We start from the raw sequence: 21,448 nt of genomic DNA on the forward strand, positions 1-21,448 counted from the left end.
ATTGAATTCTGCCACATCTACAGATAAGGATTCTACTTCCCATAACTGAGGGCATAATTTGAAAATAGCCCGACAAATTCTCCACCGATGTAAGCTGACAAAGTTTCATAGAAGGTATTAATTTACAGTAGCAGAGAATTTGATCCAATGGGTTTCTCTTGCTGTAAATGAGGCTGAATCATTTTGAAGAGCAATTAGGTTTGGGAAAATGTCAATCAACTCCAGGGCATAGCATGAACTTTAAATATGCAAAATGTATCTAAATAAATTGAGAATAATTTGTCACTAATACTTTCGCCTTGTATCTGAATGACCTTAGAAAAGCACTATTCTACGCACTAGTTCTAGAATCCAGAATCTTTTCTGAAGAATAAGCACATATTGTTGTGTATTTGGTTGTCATGGTTTTGTTGCTATGGCAACTGAGTTAGATTATTATGGGTTAGCTCAACCGGTTTCAACCGGCTGAGGTGCTCTCTGTATATATGTAAATAAAATGGAGGTTTTGGTTAGCTGCCTGCTCTCTGGCCTCAAGTGATTGCTTCCTACACCGGCTGCCCCAAGGATATAACACTGGCGACGAGGATGGGATTCCGGTGCTGCTCCAGTAACAGAAGGAAGTAGAAGTTAAGGTAAAGAATAAACAAACAAAAAAGCTGCTTGTTGCACTGACTGTGAAAGTGAAACTAAAAATCATGGCTACTCTGACCAGGCCCCTGGAGCCTTTTGATGAGAATACAGAGCAGTGGCATGTGTATACTGAGCGTTTTGAGCTTTTTGGTATTGCAAATGACATTACAGAAGCAAAGAAGGTGCCAATATTCTTAACTGTTGTAGGGGCTAAAACCTACTCTCTGCTACGCAGCTTACTACACCCTGTTAAGCCTGAGACTAAATCTTACAGTGACATTGTGGAAATCCTGGGGTCTCATTTCTCCCCAAAACCACTGGTAATTGCTGAAAGATATAGGTTCCACAAAAGAGACCAAAAGGAAGATGAAACAGTTGTACAATTTGTAGCCATTTTAAAAAAGCTAGCAGAACACTGTGAATTTAAAGAAATGTTACATGATGCCCTGCGTGACAGGTTAGTGTGTGGCCTGTACAGTGAAGCTATACGGAAGCGCCTACTGACAGAGGCTCAGCTTACCTTACAGAAGGCTGTTGATATTGCTGTCTCCATGGAACTGGCTACAAGGGAGGCACAATACATCGGTGCACCCCCTAGGGTGCAAAAAGTGTCACAAGAACCGACCCACAAAACTGTGCAGAGTCAAGAATGTTACCGCTGTGGTAAGCCGGGTCACCAGGCATCAGAATGCTGGTGTAAGGACCTGGTGTGTCGACACTGTGGCAAAAAGGGACACATTGAGTGTGCCTGTAAACAAAAGAAAAAGAGGCCTGTGGTCTGGCCGACAAAAAGAGGAACCCTGCATACCCTAGAGCAGACCCAGGATGATCAAGGTGACACCTCATCGCAAGAGGAAGTGCCACTGCATGTTTTGTCTTTGGCAATGGGCTCACATGAATACTGGGTAACCCCGTTATTGGATGGCAAACGTATACGCATGGAACTGGACACCGGTGCAGCCGTCTCACTGATCTCCGAGACTGTGTATAAAGAAAAGCTACAGCATCTTCCGCTTAAGGCAACAAAAACTGTTCTGAAGACGTATACGGGAGAAGCTGTGCCTATGCTGGGCACTATTGATGTTAAGGTGGAGCTCAATGGACAGGTGGCTAAATTGCCACTGTTTGTGGTGAGAGGTAACTACCCAGCCTTAATGGGTAGGTCTTGGCTTGGGAAGATTCAACTGAACTGGGCAGAAGTGCACCGGATGACTAAAGAAGAAACCAGTCTAACCCCTATACTAAGGAAACATGCTGCTGTTTTTGGAGATGATTTGGGAAGTATGAAGGGAATCACTGTGACATTGAACATTAAACCTGGCAGTCCACCAAAATATCTAAAAGCCCGAACTGTGCCATATGCCATCAGGCCAAAAGTTGAAGCAGACCTGGAGCGCCTGGTCACCAATGGAGTCCTAATACCAGTTACCCATAGCTCATGGGCCACTCCTATCGTTCCAATCGTGAAGAAAGATGGCTCTCTCCGGATTTGCGGTGATTTTAAAGTCACTGTCAACCCAGTGTTGTGTGCAGAGCAATACCCGCTTCCCCGCAGCGATGACCTCTTCGCAGGCCTGGCTGGGGGACAAAAGTTCAGTAAGATTGATCTGAGTCAAGCATATTTACAGATGCACGTCGATGAAAAGTCCCAAGAGCTGTTGACTATTGTGACTCATAAGGGGCTTTATCGATACTGTCGTCTACCCTTCGGAATAACATCTGCTCCCGCCCTGTTCCAGAGGGCTATGGACCAGATCTTGTGTGGCTTGTCAGGAGTTCAGTGCTATCTGGATGATATCCTGGTCACTGGAAGAAATGAAGAGGCTCACTTAAAGAATTTAGAGGCTACCCTACAAAGACTGGAAGAGTATGGCCTACGAGTTCGCAAAGACAAGTGTGAATTCTTCAAGCCCTCTGTTGAATATTTGGGACATATCATTGATTCTGCAGGTCTTCATAAGGCCCCTGCAAAAGTTAAAGCTATTGTGGAGGCTCCCCCACCTCGAAATGTAAGCCAGCTGCGCTCGTTTCTAGGACTCCTGAACTATTATGGAAAGTTCATCTCACAGTTAGCCACACTGCTAAAACCACTTCATGAGCTCCTTGGGCAGAACAAGGCCTGGAAGTGGACTGAAGCCTGTGATGTTGCGTTTAACAAAGCTAAGGATGCATTGCTAAATTCTGAAGTTCTAACGCACTTTGATCCATCCTTACCACTGCAATTGGCCTGCGATGCCTCCCCTTATGGAGTGGGAGCAGTCGTGTCACATATTATGCCTTCAGGAGAAGAGAGACCTATTGCTTTTGCTTCACGCACTCTAAGCAAAGCAGAAACTAACTACGCCCAAATCGAACGTGAGGCATTAGGAATTGTTTTTGGAATTCGGAAGTTTCATCAGTACCTGTTTGGGCGAAAATTTACTCTTCTCACAGACCATCGACCTCTGACATCAATTTTTGGACCTTACACAGGCATTCCCCCATTAGCTGCTAGTCGTATGCAACGTTGGGCATTGTTACTTTCAGCACACACATATGAAATCAAATATCGGAAATCCACTCTACACGGCAATGCAGATGGCCTCTCAAGGTTGCCTTTGCCGGTCAAACACCAAGATAGTGCCCACAAGGAAATCTTCTACTTTGAACAGGTAGAGAATACACCCATCACTGCTACTCAGATAAAGAAGGCAACTCGCGTTGACCCAGTATTGTCCCACGTTATGGACCTGGTGATGCATGGAACATCTCGACAAACCTCTCCGGTCTCATCCGACCTTGTTCCCTACATGTCCAAGCGGACGGAGTTATCGGTCCAATCTGGTTGTTTGTTGTGGGGGAGACGTGTCATTATTCCACCACCACTGAGATCACAGATGTTAGAACAGCTACATTCCGGTCACTGTGGAATAGTGCGCATGAAGGAAATTGCACGAAGCTATTTTTGGTGGCCTGGACTGGACAGCGCTATTGAAGAGAAGGCAAAAGCTTGTATGTCATGTCAGGGTGTGAGGAATGCACCCCAGTGGGCACCCCTACACCCATGGGACTGGCCTGAAAACCCGTGGCAACGTATTCACGTTGACTTTGCTGGCCCCCTTGAAGGAAGCATGTTCTTGGTGGCAATAGATGCCCATTCTAAATGGCCAGAAGTCTCTATAATGCAGTCCACTTCTGCAGAGAGTACTATCCAAAAACTACGAGGACTCTTTAGTCGTTTTGGTCTGCCAGAACAACTTGTGAGCGACAACGGACCGCAGTTCGTTTCTCAGGAGTTTCAAAATTTTATGAAAGCAAATGGGATACACCACATCACGTCAGCACCATATCATCCGTCCACCAACGGATTAGCTGAAAGATTTGTGCAGACAATGAAAAACGCTTTGAAATCAGCAAGGGGACAACACTCCATTCAAAAGCGTCTGGATACCTTTTTACTTTCCTACAGAAACACACCTCATGCTACGACCCACGCATCTCCGGCCTTTCTAATGATGGGACGACAGCTGCGCACTTGCTTTGATCTGCTGAAACCTTCTGAACCCCGACAAATTGTGCAACATCAGCAGCAATATCAAGTCATCAGACGGGCACCCAGAGCAAAAGACCGAACCTTTAGCCCGGGACAGCCAGTTTTGGCTCGGAATTATACTTCCAGAGCTAAATGGGTTCCGGCCACAGTCATCACTCAAACAGGACCTGTTTCCTACACAGTCCGGACTGCAGGGAATCTTACCTGGCGGCGACATGTAGATCAGCTGTTGCCAGGTCATGCCAGTCCTCAGGACCCATCTGCAGTTGAGGGGTCTGACTTCACCTCTTCTGGTGAGGGATCGAATCACGAGTCACCTGTTTCTGACTGTTCTCCTCCATTACTGCCGGCGGCTGAGATACCCCTTTGCCCAGCACGAGCTGATACCACCTCCTCACCTGTTCGTGCTGCGGATCCTGAACCCCTAGTGCTTTCGGGTGCAATAACACCAGTAGTTCACCGTAATCCACCTAGAGACAGAAGGCCTCCTCATCAGCTGGACCTTTAGCTAGGGCGAACCCACGGTTATGGGGCAAAATAATCCCCAGGGTTTAGCCGGGAATGGAGGCAGTCTACCCTCCTTCTCTAGTCTAGTGTGTGTTTTATTTAGGGGATGTTCTTATTAGGGGGGGAGGAATATGTTGTGTATTTGGTTGTCATGGTTTTGTTGCTATGGCAACTGAGTTAGATTATTATGGGTTAGCTCAACCGGTTTCAACCGGCTGAGGTGCTCTCTGTATATATGTAAATAAAATGGAGGTTTTGGTTAGCTGCCTGCTCTCTGGCCTCAAGTGATTGCTTCCTACACCGGCTGCCCCAAGGATATAACACATATATTGTTCACTTTTCTTCTTTTCTACCCTCACCCTGGTTTTATTTTGCATTTCTCTCCACACAGCAGGAAATGTCCAACCAAAGCACCGTGACCGAGTTCCTTCTCCAGGGATTCTCTGATGTTCGGGAGCTGCAGATTTTGCATTTTGTGGTATTCCTGGTGATCTACCTGGCAGCCGTAATGGGCAATCTTCTCATCATCACAGCCGTAGCCATTGATCACCATCTTCACAGCCCCATGTACTTCTTCCTGGGCAACTTGTCCTTCCTAAATGTCTGTTACATCTCCGTCACCGTTCCCAAGTGCATGGTGAACTCCCTAACCAACACCAGACTGATCTCTTTTTCTGGCTGTGTTGCCCAAGTCTATTTTGGTATCTTCTTTGCCTTTTCAGAGTTGGTCCTTCTTGCAGCGATGGTATATGATCGCTACGTAGTGTGGAAGCAGGGAAATAATTAACAAGGATTTGAAGGGATCTTAATGCATGTCAGTTAGTTAGCATGAGTTAGGCTAGCTGTGACCCTAATGACGTGAGATTTGTAGAAGCAAGATAATGTGAGACAGACGAACGAACTGTTTAAAAAGTTATTACGACCTTGCAATGATAACCAAATATGCAGGCTTGCTTTTTCTAGTAGTGAGACAAATAAGATAGCAGAAAGTCTTATGTATAAGCAAATGCAATTGTTTCTCTTTACTGTCTGTATTATTGTTAGTTATTGTCTGTAACAAAGGTATAAATGCTTGCTGTAATTGTTTACTAATTGAGAGAGACCTGTCCAGGACTGGGGCGACCCTGTGTCCTATGGCACTCTCTCCCTCCATTGTAATTACTGGAGAAATAATAAAGTATTTGATTTTCCTGCAGCCAAACAAAAAGTGAGAACTGAGTTTTTCTCCGACAATTTGGGGGCTCGTCCGGGATGGCAACGCCCACGGACCCACAGATGGCTATTACGGATTGTTCCCCTTCGAACCCCATGGCGCCACAAAAGAGGTAAGAGACCTTTTGAAATCTCTATTGGGGTATCGGAGAAGGACTGTCTGTGGGGACGTCTGTATCTGTTGGGCTCACGTCATTTGAACTTATTGACTGTGCAGCAGGATCAGATGCAGAGTGGTATTGTGGAGAGGCCCCAATAAGGTTAGTTTATAGCAGTACTGGGAACTGCTGAGTTGGCCACAAGGTAAATGCATAGGTAAATGCATAAGGTAATGCATAGGTAAATGCATTAGAATGCACCGGTGCTGAGGGGTTTTTACCGCCTCAAGAGGGGTTGTCATATCGCCTCATGGTATTGGTCCGGACCAGGTAAAGATGCATCGTGGTTAAAAAAAAAAAAGGAAAAAAATTTAAAAAGAGATAAAAAGGTTAAAAAGGGGAAAAAAAGAGGCCTTGGTGTGTGTGTGTGTACACCAGTGTGAATGATTGTTATCGGAAGACGCCCAGAGTACCCTGTGAAGCGAAAACTCCGACAGTTGCAATCTGCCATCCTTTGCGTTACAGGGTCATCATGACCAGAGGGGCATGTGCACAGATGGCAGCTGTTTCCTGGATCAGCAGCTGTATCTATTCATTGCTCCACACTACTAATACCTTCCTATTACCTTTCTGTGGGTCCAATGTTGTTGATCAGTTCTTCTGCAATATCCCGCAGCTCCTGAAAATCTCTTGTGCTGATACAAGTGCTAATGAAATAGTAGATATTCTATGTAGTGCTGTTGTGGGTTTATTTTTCTTAATTTCCATATTGGTGTCCTATATTCACATCCTTTCTGTTGTGTTGAGAATCCCCTCTGCACAGGGCAGGTATAAAGCCTTCTCCACTTGTCTGCCACACCTAGTTGTGTTTCCGTTGTTTATCAGCACTGGCATATATACGTACCTAAGGCCGGGATCAGAATCTTCCCCGTATCAGGGCATGCTGGCTACTATGTTATATTCTGTAGTTACCCCAGTAATAAATCCACTCATTTACAGCCTGAGAAACAAGGAGATAAAAGAAGCTCTGGGCAAAATTTCAAGCCAGATATTTTTCACCAAGAGCATTTTTACTTCTTAATATGTATATAGGTTACTATTCCCTCCCCACTCCAGGTTCTCATATTCATAAATGAATGGGGGGATTCCTTTTAGCTGCAGAGATGCTCATAAATTCACTATTGCAGTGGTTTTCAAACAGTGGGTCGGGATTCTAAAGTGGGTTGTGATCCCAGTTTAATGGGGTCACTAGGTCTGACTTAGACTTGCTGGGACTCAGGGCTGAAGCCCAAGCTGCACCGCCCGAGGCTGCAGTAGAAGCTGTGGGCAGAGGGGCTCAGGTTATAGGTCCCTGACTGGGGCTGAAGCCCTTGGGCTTTGGCCTCCCTGCCGTGGGTGGAGGGGCTCGGGCAGGCTCAGGCTTCGTTCCCCTCTCTGGGGTTGTGTAGTAAATGTTGTCGTAAGGGGGTCGTGGTGCAATGACGTTTTAGAATCTCTGCATTACAGGACAGTGCTAAGATACTATGACGGTGGGTGTATTATGAAAACTCATGTACTGCAGAACACAATTCTGAGAGTTTTCACTACATGGTCAAATCAGTAATGTGTCTCTAAGCAGTGTTTAAACATGGTGCGTGGGACAGATATGGCAAGTCCCGGAATATCCCTGGGGAAAAAAAACGGACAGGATTATTTTTTAAAAACTTTGGAGTCCATTGTAATGAATGCAAAGTTTGTCTTATATTTGTATGTATCCTAGCTAGCAAGGAGATGAGATGTGAGCCCTGGGAAGAGTTATGAATTTCAAAGGACTCTAGTGAACAATGAGCCAGACAAAAATGGACTTTGGGACAAACAGTGTCAAGTGGTTTGCTGAGGGAATTTCTAGAGCAAGGTGAATACAAATTCCTATCTCTGCTTATGCAAAAACCCAGCCTTTTCAAGCTACACATGCAAATACAAAGTAATGCACATTGGAAAACAGAATACCAAGTAAAATGATCGAGTCAAAATTAGCTGTTGCTACTCAAGATCTCAGAGTCATTGTGAATAGATCTCAGAAAATATCCACTCAATATGCAGCAGCAGTCAAAAAAAGCTAAAAGAATGTTGAGAATATTTACGAAAGTAATAGATGAAAAGACAGAAAATATCATATTTCCTCTACATAAATCCATGGTAGGTCAATATCTTAAATACTGCGTGCAGATGTGGTCACCCCATCTTAAAAAGATATATTGGAATTGGAAATATACAGAAAAGGAAAAGAAAAAAGATTAGGAGTATGGAACAGTTTCTGTAGGAGGAGAGATTAATAAGACTGGGACTTCTCAGCTTGGAAAAGAGATAACTAAGGAGGGATATGATAGAGGTCTATTAAATCATGCCTGTTGTTGAGCAAGAAAATAAGGAAGTGTTATTTACGCCTTCTCATAACAAAGAACTAGGGGGTCACCAAATGAAGTAAGAGGCAGTAGGTTTTAAACAATAATAAATGAAGTATTTCTTCACACAATGCACAGACAACCTGTGGAACTCCTTGCCAGAGGATACTGTGATGGCCAAGACTATAACAGCATTTAAAAAAGAACTAGAGGATAGGTCCATCAAGGTCTATTAGCCAGGATGGGCAAGGATGGTGTCCCTTGCCTCTGTTTGTCAGAAGCTGGGAATGGGTGACAGGAGATAGATCACTCAATGATTGCTTGTTTTGCTCATTCCCTCTGAATGTCCTGGCATTGGCCACTGGACTAGATGGACCATTTGTCTGACCCAGTAAGTCCATTCTTATGTTCTTATGTATGTACACCCTCAAGAGGGGACCATTGTTTGTTGATCACCTGTTACATGACACTTAGTTTAAAAGCCAAGGCTGTCTAAAGAAAAGAATGAACTATTCCTGGTGGTTCTGAATCTGAGACAATTATGAACATGTAACCAAAGGGAAAAATCAGCTGTGGGTTTGAAGGACTCATCCCTACAAGAGCCTGAGGCAAAGGTGGGATCAGCTTTGCTAAGGTTTTTAGCATGTGTGTAAATTCTTTCATTGTTTTTTAAATGTTTTATCTGCAATGCTTTCACCTTAAGAATAAATGTGCTTGCTCAGAAAGACTTGGTGGTAACTTATAACTGTAGGCTATGGTACTGTTCACAGCCTTAAAACAAAAATCAAAGTCCAGACGCTGGCCAGTTTCAGTTTTCTGGGACTGTCACTATGTAGGCAAGGAGCTGTGCAGCCTGGAAAAACTCCAGTCAGGAGGGAGAGAGAGTGTCTGCTTGAGAGATGATGGCTAGGAGCTGGGAGTGGCTGCCATCAAGGAACTGTGAAGGGGGAATACAGAGTCAATTACCCTAAACTGTGACATATATCTATCCTGTAAAGAATTACTGAAACTAGGCTGATGACAAGCACCTTAGTTAACCCATTGATTGATTTTTTGGACAGGATTATTCCCTGGAGGGCTTTTTTGCCATGACCTTCCACTATGTAACATTTAAACTATTCTGATAATATACATTCTACTAGCAGTCCACCAGACAGCAGAAACCCGTACAGCATCGTTTGACAGCCACCGTCTTTAATTTTTCTCTCTAGTGCTTATGGGGAGAAGACTTCATGACCCCTTCTCACTTCAAAACCTTTGAGTGTAAACATGCAACCTGATCCTCCTGCTCCCATCTCCCATCCAGTTTGAAGGCTTGTGTATGGTGTCCTACTGTCCCCCAGGGGCATGGCTGCCCCTAAATGAGTTGAACTTCTCCCCACCCTGGAAATATTACACACAGCAATTATTTCAACCAAAAGCAGAAATAAGGCTGGGATGCTTCCCTGTGAAGTGGCTCTCCACAATGCACTGCTTGTAACAGCAGAGGGGTTTAGCAAAGGAGATTATTCAAACCTCCCCATAGGCTAAATTCCTCTCTCTGCCCCACCTCCCTGGCAGTCGGGGCCCAGGAACTCCGATAGCCTGAACTGAGGCAAGCAGCAGGGATATTGATTCCCCACTCCACTGAGGTGGCCTGTTGTTCCCCACACACTCAGGCAAGGAGAGCAGATTTCCTCTCCCACCCAGCTCAGGGTCCTTTACCTCTCTGCAGGACATCAGGGAGTCAGAAACTGTGGGAAGAAGTCTCACCTCCTTCCTGTCTGTAGGTACCTTTGTCATCTCCCAAGCAGCTGTCGTACACTTTACAAGGACATTTCCCACTCGGGTGGCCAGATGTCCCGATTTTATAGGGACAGTCCTGATTTTGGGGTCTTTTTCTTATATAGGCTCCTATTACCCCCTACCCCCATCCCGATTTTTCACATTTGCTGTCTGGTCACCCTATTTCCCACCCTGGGGTGGGTGCTGTAGCTTTGGCAGTGCACTGCAGTTCCCCCAGCATCCCTACATTTGGATGGAGACACTGCCATCACCCATGCTCTGTTCTGCTGCCTGACCTCTGATTAGGCTAGGCTGCAGAGTAATGTATTCCTGATCGTGCAAACTGTGGAGTCACATGCACCCTTTATCTTGTACTGTGTGGTGCAGTTCTCTCTACTTCAGCTTCTAATGAAGAAAGTTCTGTAAGATTCTTAGCTGTGTCTCATCCGTCGTTCGTCTGGGATTTGTGTCATCAGAATGGGCCATGTTCTCAAATTCCTTAAATCTCCATAAATCCATTTTATACCACTGGCCTCACTGACTTCAGTGGAATGATACTGGAGATCTGGGGAAGTCGCCTGATTTCAGTGGATCTACATTGCTTTACCCAAGCTGGGGATCTGGTCCATTGGTTTCAGATGATCTGCACTTAGAGCTGTGCACAGATACAAAATGTATATCCATGCGTGTGGATATCCACAGATATAAAGTGGAACTCTGCAGCGCTGCAGGGCTCTAGCAACAATGAGCAACAGCACCAGGGTCGGACCGGACTGGAAACTGCAGCAGCATATCAGACCACTCGCAGGAGCCAGCGCCTAGCCCAGGCAGCTCCTCCGGCGTGGCTGTACTGCCCCCAGCACGGGCCACTGGACCAGGGACCAGGCTCACCGGCAGCTGTCCCTGGTCATGCTAATGTGTGCATCGATCTTGCACGCTCCCGGACAGCAGTTGCACACCACTATTAAATGACCTCCAGAAGTGGACAGTCCTGATTTTTGGGTCTTTTTCTTATATAGCAGGGACCTGCTCACAGAATCTGGAAAGAACCAGGCTAATATTGCAGAAATACATATTCTATGAAGTGTTAGTCACAGAGAACTTATGCAAACAGATTTTGATATGAAGTGGTACCAGAACATTCCGATATTAAGGATGGTACAAAAACATTCCCCAAGGATAACAGGAACACACTGACCCCTCCTGAAAGATAAGGTCAGGATAACAGTATGTAATAAAAATGTTTTAATTAAATCAACATGTACAAGACAATGAATAATAACTAGGCATGTTAGGGGGAAGTAGCTACAGTAATTATGTCACAGGGGCAGTACTATCATGTTTGTATCGGGATATAAAGATGTATTTCAGAGAGCGTGTCAAGGTTCCTTCCCCACTTTTAACTTTAGGGTACAGATGTGGGGACCTGCATGAACACCTCTAAGCTTAACTACCAGCTTAGATCTGGTTTTGCTGCCACCACTCCCAAATACTAACTCCCTTCCCTGGATAATCTTGAGAGACTTCTTCACCAAGTTCCTGGTGAACACCGATCCAACCCCTTGGATCTTAACACAAGGAGAATTTAACCATCCCCTCTCCTTTCCCCCGCCAATTCTTGGTGAGTCCAGATCCAATCCCCTTGGATCTTAAAACAAGGAAAAATCAATCAGGTTCCTAAAAAGAAGGCTTTTAATTAAAGAAAGAAAGGTAAAAATCATCTCTGTAAAATCAGGATGGAAAATAACTTTACAGGGTAATCAGATTCATAGAGCCCAGAGGAACCCTCTCTAGCCTTAGGTTCAAAGTTACAGCAAACAGAGGTAAAATCCTCTCAGCAAAAAGGAACATTTACAAGTTGAGAAAACAAAGTTAAACCTAACACGCCTTGCCTGGCTGTTACTTACAAGTTTGAAATATGAGAGACTGGTTCAGAAAGATTTGGAGAGCATGGATTGATGTCCTGTCCCTCTTAGTCCCAAAAGCGAACCACCCCCAAAACAAAGAGCATAAACAAAAGCCTTCCCCCCACCAAGATTTGAAAGTATCTTGTTCCCTTATTGGTCCTTTGGGTCAGGTGTCAGCCAGGTTACCTGAGCTTCTTAATCCTTTACGGGTAAAAGGATTTTGGTGTCTCTGGCCAGGAGGGATTTTATAGTATTGTACACAGGAGGGCTGTTCCCTTCCCTTTATAGTTATGACAGAGAGTATCTTTGTTTGGCCTTAGGGAGGAATGGAATGTCCCACCGTTCACTGTTGTTACGAGTATACATGTATTAGTGGTCCAGTGGATTCCGCTGAATGCTAGTACTGTGCTTTGTTGACAATAAACCTGGCTTAATGCCTTTGTCCCTTAACGGATCTTGTGGTCATTAGGTGGTTCACTCAAGGTCTGACATGCCAGCTGTTTGCACTGGGCTGTGGGGACACACAAAGGAAACACACACATGCAGCCAAACATCTATTAACATCTAATCAGACTGGTGACCCTCACATGCAGCCAAAAACACACACACAGACAAACATCTATTAACATCTAACCACATCCATGACCTACAACATTAGGCAGTGATGCTGCTGTTACTTGTCTCACTCTGGACACACTCAGGAGCCATCATGCTGTATTGTGGGGAAGCCTCTGCACCGGCTGTTCCTAGATTTGTAAATTGTAAGGCCAGAAGGAACCATTACATCAAGTAGACACACCTCCCATATAATACAGGCCTACCTATATTGTGTATAGAGAACTCAGGACCCAATCTAATTAACATTCAAATCAAAGAGAGTTTTACCATTGACTCCATCTGCAACAAAGCTGGCCCAGAGAAAGGGAATAGACCCCTTATATTCTGTGACCTGTGATCACAATGGTCCTTTCTGGCCTTAGAATAGATAGATAGATAGATATGATTTTTAAGCCAATGTGAATACTTTTGGGAGGAGACATTTTTGAACATTTGGCACTGGCAATGCTGCCTTATTTTCCAACAAGAAAAGGTTTAATTTGAATTTTTTGGGACCAGTCCTAGTTATCTAATTGTTTTTATTCTTGATTACAAGGCAGATTCCTCCTGTGTCCTTGTTTCTGAGCTCTGCAGGCCTCCAGGGAATCACAGCCCTGGTACACATCAGAGAAATTGGCTGGATAAATCTCCTTAGCAAGGCATCAGTGGCTCACTGTTAGGAAGGTTCGGCTTGGCTACCCACCATATCAAAAGCAGATCTTGTCTTAATATATTTTCATGATACCTGATGGTGACTCCAGAGCACTGGTAGGGTGGGAATTGCTTGCTTTGATTGAGAAACAGGTGAACTAGAATCAACATTATTAACCAATTCTAAGCGGCTGCATTAAGAGTCAGTCTCCCTTTCCCAGGTTTCAGAGTAGCAGCCGTGTTAGTCTGTATCCGCAAAAAGAACAGGAGTACTTGTAGCACCTTAGAGACTAACAAATTTATTTCAGCATAAGCTTTTGTGGGCAACAGCTCACTTCTTCGGATGCATAGAATGGAACACACAGACAGGAGATATTTATACATACAGAGAACATGAAAAGGTGGAAGTATGCATACCAACTGGAAGAGTGCAATCAATTGAGATGAACTGTCATCAGCAGGAGGAAAAAAAAAACCTTTGAAGTGATAATCGAGATGACCCATAGAAGGTGTGAGGAGAACTTAACATGGGGAAATAGATTCAATTAGTGTAATGACCCAACCATTCCCAGTCTCTGTTTAAACCTAAGTTAATTATATCTAATTTGCATATTAATTCAAGTTCAGCAGTCTTTCTTTGGAGTCTGTTTTTGAAGTTTTTTTGTTGCAAAATTGCCACCTTCGAGTCTGTCACTGAGTGGTTAGAGAGGTTGAAGTGTTCTCCCACTGGTTTTTGAATGTTATGATTCCTGATGTCAGATTTGTGTCCATTTATTCTTTTGCGTAGAGACTGTCCGGTTTGGTACATGGCAGAAGGGCATTGCTGGCACATGATGGCATATATCATGTTGGTAGACGTGCAGGTGAACGAGCCCCTGATGGCGTGGCTGATGTGATTAGGTCCTATGATGGTGTCACTTGAATAGATATGTGGACAGAGCTGGCATCGGGCTTTGTTGCAAGGATAGATTCCTGGGTTAGTGTTTATGTTGTATGGTGTGCGGTTGCTGGTGAGTATTTGCTTCAGGTTGGGGGGCTGTCTGTAAGCGAGGACGGGCCTGTCTCCCAAGATCTTTGATAGTGAGGGATTGTTTTCCAGGATAGCTTGTAGATCTTTGATGATGCGCTGGGGAGGTTTTAGTTGGGGGCTGAAGGTGACGGCTAGTGGTGTTCTGTTATTTTCTTTGTTGGGCCTGTCCTGTAGTAGGTGGCTTCTGGGTACTCTTCTGGCTCTGTCAATCTGTTTTTTCACTTCAGCAGATGGGTATTGTAGTTTTAAGAATGCTTGATAGAGATCTTGTAGGTGTTTATCTCTGTTTATTTCAGCTTATGCTGAATAAATTTGTTAGTCTCTAAGGTGCCACAAGTACTCCTGTTCTTTCTCCCTTTTCCAGTTATCAGTAATTCTTTGGCCGCAGACTTAGGAGGGCAGGAAGATATAGGAATGCATGTATTTCAGTGTCATATTTTCATTTTACAGTTTTATACCATCTTAAAGAATACGGGCACCTCAGCTTGGGATTCCAGCAGGTAAGCTTCCTAGCACGTAACTTAACATGATTCTGATTTCAGCACCAGCCAATGTAAATCTTGAATTTATTTCTGCACTGACATCCAGTTCTGTCATTCTATCAAAATTCTTTTAGTGGAATAATTTACCAAGGTATATGTTGATGTCCTCTGCTGTATGATTCAAGAAGATGGTGTTGTGTTATGTAAAAGTCAAAGCAGGATAGATAGATAGATAGATAGATAGATAGATAGATAGATAGATAGATAATTATGGCGATGGATGGATTACTTTATAGGTATATACCTATGGATGGATTCCTATATAGATAGCTTCTTATGGGGATTGATGGATGGATGGAAGGATGGGTGATTTATAAATGGCCTAGAGAGTACACTTATAAATTTTGTGGATGAGACAAAGCTGGGAAGATTTGCAAGTGGAGAAGAGGATGAAAATTCAAAATTATCTGGACAAATTGGAGAAATGGTCTGAAGTAAATAGGATGAAATTCAACAAGGGGAAATGCAAAGTATTCCACTTAGGAAAGAACAATCAATTGCACACATACAAAATGGGAAATGACTGCCTAGGAAGGAGTACTGCGGAAAGGGAATTGGGGGTCATGGTGGACCACAAGCTAAATATGAGTCAACAGTGTAACGCTGTTGCAAAAAAAGCGATCATCATTCTGGTATGTATTAGCGGGAGTGTTATAAGCAAGACATGAGAAGTAATTCTTCCACTCTACTCTGAGCTTACTAGGCCTCAACTGGACTATTGTGTCCAGTTCTGGGCACCACATTTCAGGAAAGATGTGGACAAATTGGAGAAAGTCCAGAGAAGAGCAACAAAAAACGATTAAAGGCCTAGAAAACATGACCTATGAGGGAAAATTTAAAAAACTGGGTTTGTTTAGTCTGGAGAAAAGACTGAAAGGGGACATGATAACAGTCTTCAAGTACATAAAAGGTTGTTACAAGGAGGAGAGTGAAAAATTGTTCTTCTACAACCTCTGAGGATAGGACAAGAAGCAAAGGACTTAAATTGCAGCAAGGGAGGTTTAGGTTGGACATTAGGAAAAAACTTCCTAATTGTCAGGGTGGTTAAGCACTGGAATAAATTGCCTAGGGAGGTTGTGGAATCTCCATCATTGGAGATTTTTAAGAGCAGGTTAGACAAACACCTGTCAGGGATGGTCTAGATAATACTTAGTCCTGCCATGAGTGCAGGGGACTGGACTAGAAGACTTCTCAAGGTCCCTTCCAGTCCTATGATTCTATGATAGAATAAACTTTCCTCACAATTAAGTCCCTCCAACTTATAAAAACTATGTTCGTCCCCACTTCTGCCTTCATTTATCATTATTTTTTTCTTTTTGATGCCTAGCACTGGGTGTTGTGTTCCAGGTGCCCCATGGAGTTAGATAGAATGGGACTCGTATCACCACCACCTTTTTCTTATGTTTATTCCACCAAAACCAGCACTGGCTTTTTTGGAGACCAGGAGTATGTCTATACAGCAAAAGAAGAAAAAAAAATCCCACAGCAGCAAGCTTCAAAGATTCAGTCAACTGATTCAGGCTCATGAGTCTCAGGCTATGGGGCTAAAAATAGCAGTGCAGCCATTCCCGTTCAGGCTGGAGCCGGGCTCTGAGAACCTTTCACTTCACTGGGTTTTATAATTGGTCCTCCAGGCCATCCAGGAATGTCTACACTGCTCTTTTTAGCCAGTGGTACGAGCCCAAGTCAGTTGACGTAGGCTCTGAGACTCGCAGCTAATGGGTGCTCTTTGGCAGTATAGACAAACACCGAATAACATTGTAAATACATGTGCATTGACTGTGCAATTTTACCAGAGAATAACAAGTGCATTGTATTTTTCTTGGCAGAGGAAAGACGGTTTCTTATATCTGGGCATGTCATTTTCTAGCACAGGATAAGGAGCTCCTATCTTGGTGGTTTATGGAATAGGAAGTGTTTGGATGTGATACGTATTGGAAAAATAAAGAAAGAAAGCATTAAACATTTCATGAAAGACATTCCAAAGAGACACAGGGAGTTAAACACCTTGAAGTCAAGGGGAGTTGAGTCCCTAACTCTCTTAGGCAACTTTGAAAACCCCAGTTGAAGTTGTTAAGGATGCGGACAGGTGAAGATGGCTGGATAGGGGGCTGATGAATGGGAGGGGAAGGATAGAAAAGTTATCCTCGTTTGACAGATTCAGTAAATCAGTAAATTCTTCCTCGGGATTAAGGCTAAAATGTTCAAGGATGCCTAAAGGATTTGCACATCCAGCTCCCACTCATTTAATGGGAAATGGGCATCAAGGTCCCTTAGGCAGCTTTAAAAAATCTCAGCCTAAGTGTCCAGGTGCTGAGCAGGGAACAGAATGAGAGATTATTCAATTCACAAGTCTGACAGAACAATTCCAGTTTTCATTTACAGTAAATCTTAAAGCACAAATTGATTAGGAGCTCCAATTCAACAGAAATTGCATCTACAAGAGCCAATTCTCATGCCAATTCTCTTTCATGGGTGTCATTGATGGCACAATCACAGGACAGTATTCCTTTCCAGATCTCAATGAACGGAGAATTATAAAGAAATGTGGTTCCACGTGTACTGTATATAAAAATTATGATTCTTTTTTCCCCATGTCCTCTGTATTGAATTATAAGCAGGCTTGGAGGAGTTAGAGATTTCCTGGTAAATATCCGAAAATATTAATTTTACCATACACACACAAACCAACAAAACATATTTCCATTGATAACAATCAAAAGGTAGAGCTAGGCAAAATAAGAAAAATGCTACTTGAGAACTTAGTAGAGTTTTAATTAAAAGCTAGTTAATTTGTATATTTTGACATGATGTTAACAATTTGTATTTTAATGGTTACAAACCTTCAATTTTTTGAATCTCAGTGTAATTAAATAAGCATTGTCTGTCCCCCCATTGTATGATACCCTCCCGATAATTTCCCACAACCGTGAAAATTTAAATAGATAAAATGCAAGGGAAAAATGCTTAAAACTCATACATTTTTGCAACTGTGAAAATATAAATCGGTAATACTAATGTTTAAAAAGTAACATTGATATTGCCTGGTGAAGTTACAAAAATAAATATTGAAAACAGCCAGATAAATTCTCTGCTGATGTAAGCTGACACAGTTTTATAGAAGGTAAAAATTTACAGTAGCAGAGAATTTGACCCAACGGGTTTCTCTAGCTGTAAATGAGGCTGAAGCATTTTGAAGAGCAAATAAGTTTGGGAAAATTGCAAGCTGCTCTAGGACATATCATGAACATTAAATACACAAAAAGTATCTGAATAAAAGTTTCATTGAGAATAATTTGTCGCTAGTACTTTCTTCTTGGATCTCTCTGACCTTAGAGAAGAAGGAAACCCTCCACATTAGTTCTAGGAACCAGATTTTTTTCTACAGAAGAATAAGCACATATATTGTCCTCTTTTCTTCTTTTCTACCCTCACCCTGGTTTTTACTGTTGAATTTCTCTCCACACAGCAGGAAATGGTCAACCAAAGCACTGTGACCGAGTTCCTTCTCCAGGGATTCTCTGATGTTCGGGAGTTGCAGATTTTACATTTCTTGGTGTTTCTAGTGATTTACCTGGCAGCCCTGGTGGGCAATCTTCTCATCATCACAGCCATAGCCATTGACCACCACCTTCACACCCCCATGTACTTCTTCCTGGGCAACTTGTCCTTCCTAGATGTCTGCTACATTTCTGTCACTGTCCCCAAGTCCATGGTGAACTCCTTAAACAACACTAGGCTGATCTCTTTCTTTGGCTGTGCTGCCCAACTCTATTTTGGCATCACCTTTGCCTTTGCAGAGGTGACCCTTCTCACTGCAATGGCATACGACCGCTACGTTGCAATCTGCCATCCTTTGCGTTACAGGGTCATCATGACCAGAGGGGCATGTGCACAGATGGCAGCTGGTTCCTGGATCAGCAGCTGTATCTATTCATTGTGCCACACTGCTAATACCTTCCTATTACCTTTCTGTGGGTCCAATGTTGTTGATCAGTTCTTCTGCGATATCCCACAGCTACTGAAACTCTCTTGTGTTGATACAAGGGCTAATGAAATTGTGGTTATTATATTAAGTGCTTTGGTGGGTTTATTCTTCTTCATTTCAATATTTGTGTCCTACATTCACATCTTTTCTGCTGTGCTAAGAATCCCTTCTGCACAGGGCAGGTATAAAGCATTCTCCACTTGTCTGCCACACCTAGTTGTGTTTTCACTGTTTATCAGCACTGGCATATATACGTACCTAAGGCCGGGATCAGCATCTTCCCCATATCAGGGCATGTTAGCTGCTGTGTTGTATACTGTGGTTTCCCCAATAATAAATCCACTCATTTACAGCCTGAGAAACCAGGAGATAAAAGAAGCTCTGGGCAAAATTTTAAGCAAGATGTTCTTCACGAAGAGCCTTTTTACCTCTTAATATAGGTTAATATTCTCTCCCCATTCCAGGGGTTCATATTCCTAAATGAACAGGAGGATTCCAGTTACCTGCAGTGAGATTCATTAATGCCCTAGAGGGTAGCACTAAGGTACTGTGATGATGGGTGCATTATGAAATCTCATGTAAGCAGAACACAGTTCCGGGAGGCTTCACTACAGGCCAAGTCAATTATGTGTTTCTAAGTGGTCTTTAAGCATTGTGCATGGGACAGATATGGTAAGTCCCTGCAACATCCTTGAAAAAACCTAATTGGATTAAGTTTTAAAGTCTTTGGAGTCCATTGTGCTAATTCAAAGTTTGTATATTATTTTGGGCTGTGTTTGTACATATCCTCATCAGGGAGGAGATGGGATGTGAACCATCTGAAGTGTTATGAACTTCAGAGGACTCTAGTGAACAATGGGCCAGACAATAATGGACTTTAGAGGCAAACTGTGTCAAGTGGTTTGCCTGAGGAATTTCTAGGAGGAAGTGAATGTAAATTCCTACCTCTCGTTATGAGCTAACTCAGCCTTTTTAAGCTATGCTCTGAGAAGTGGACAATTCTCTGGCCCTGGTGTAGAGTCTTAAAAAGCTGCACCAATTGAAAGGGGCTAATGCCAAGATGCTGAGGTGGAGTTTGACCCTCCAGGATTATGATATAGAAGTGGTCCATGTAAACGGGAGTGCCAAAATGTTATAGCCCATGCTTTGTCACGGGGGGGGGGGGGAAGAGGTTGAACTTTCACTGGATAAAGTGACCCGCTCAGTTTGGTCTTGAAGGTGGGAGAGATGTGAAGAAATAGGAATATTCTTAATGTTTTTTTCTGAATACTGTGTGTGTGCCTCGGTTTCCCATATGTATTACTCAAGTATCTAGGTGGTGGGATAAGGGGGTGTGATCATTGTAGGGACCCCTAGAGGGTAGGTGTGACTATCAACTGGCTGCCTGGGGACAGAGAATGGCCGACACCCTGCAGTCTCGCAACTGATGGCCAGGCCCCATCCTATACAAGAATCAGCCGGAGGCATTGGAGAGCAAAAGGGAGAGGTGCAGGCCAGGTAATCCTGTTTGCCCAGGAAAGAGACAAAGGATGGAGGGGCAACAGGTGGGACTGAGCCCAGGCAGCTGGAAGCTGATCAGTCTCCTGGCTTGGGACTCGGGGGGGAGGGCCAGGGGTCTGGAGCTCTGGGTCCCCCCAAGATGGACTTTACTGAAAGTTCATGATTTCTGTGCTAACAATCTCTGTTCTATGCTGTGTTCCCTTCGACTAATAAAACCTTCTGTTTTATAATGCTGGCTGTGAGTCACTTCTGACTGCAAAGTTGGTGTGATGGGTCCTTTGGGGGCGTATAAGGCTTCTCCAGTTGTGACATCCAGGTGGACTTGCTGCAGGGAGTTCACAGGGTGAACAGGGGGCTGAACACTCCAAGGTCGGACCCAGGAAGCACCAAAGCCGAGCAGGCTTCTTGCTCTGGTGAAAGAGTGCCCTGAGAGGCGACACGCTGCAGCAGAGTCCTAGCTGAACTTCATTCCGAGCTTTTTCAGAGCACCGAGACTGAGACTCCATGGTATTGTCTGCTGATCACCTATTATGTGATGCTAAGATTAAAGACACAAGCTATCTAAAGGAAAGAATGAACTATTCATGGTTGTTCTTGTTCTGAATCTGAGATAATTATGAACTTGTAATCAATGGGAAAAAACAGCTGTGGGTTTTGAACGACTGTCACCTACCAGAACCTGAGATTGGAGTTGAGGTGATCTCTAGTAAGCTTTTTAGCATGTGTTTAAATTCTTTCATTGTTTTCCATATGTGTTCCCTGTAATGCTTTCACCTTAAGAATAAATGTGCTTGCTTAGAAGGACCCGTGTGGTAACTTATCATACAGGCTATTACACTATTCATTGCCTTAGAAGAGAAAGCAAAGTGCAGACATTGGCCTGTTTAAGCTTTCTGGGAATACGACAGTGGACAAATTTATTCCCTCGATGATCCTTTTGCCATGACCCTACAGAATTTCACATTTCAACTATTCAGAAAATAAACATTCTGCTAGCAGGCCACCATGCATCAGGTGTCCTGTTAAATTTTTCTCCCTAGTATTTATGGGGAGGCGATTTCATGCACCCTTCTTACCTCAAAACATTTGAATGTAAACATGCAATC

General features: G+C 43.6%; 2 protein-coding genes across 2 annotated transcripts; both read left to right on the forward strand.

Annotated features, from left to right (window-relative positions):
* The first annotated feature begins 5,066 nt into the window (after window positions 1-5,066).
* Window positions 5,067-7,060, forward strand: LOC123347422 (olfactory receptor 14A16-like). Its single transcript, XM_044984839.1, has 2 exons — window positions 5,067-5,434; window positions 6,448-7,060. The coding sequence occupies exons 1-2, from the start codon at window positions 5,067-5,069 to the stop codon at window positions 7,058-7,060; spliced, it is 981 nt and encodes a 326-aa protein (XP_044840774.1).
* Window positions 7,061-14,778: 7,718 nt separating this feature from the next.
* Window positions 14,779-19,277, forward strand: LOC123347423 (olfactory receptor 14A16-like). The gene is made up of 2 exons (XM_044984840.1): window positions 14,779-14,812; window positions 18,324-19,277. The coding sequence occupies exon 2, from the start codon at window positions 18,330-18,332 to the stop codon at window positions 19,275-19,277; it is 948 nt and encodes a 315-aa protein (XP_044840775.1). The 5' UTR covers window positions 14,779-14,812; window positions 18,324-18,329.
* The last annotated feature ends 2,171 nt before the right edge of the window (window positions 19,278-21,448 follow it).

The sequence above is a fragment of the Mauremys mutica genome, chromosome 13 (assembly GCF_020497125.1).
Source record: "Mauremys mutica isolate MM-2020 ecotype Southern chromosome 13, ASM2049712v1, whole genome shotgun sequence".
Taxonomy (NCBI): domain Eukaryota; kingdom Metazoa; phylum Chordata; order Testudines; family Geoemydidae; genus Mauremys; species Mauremys mutica.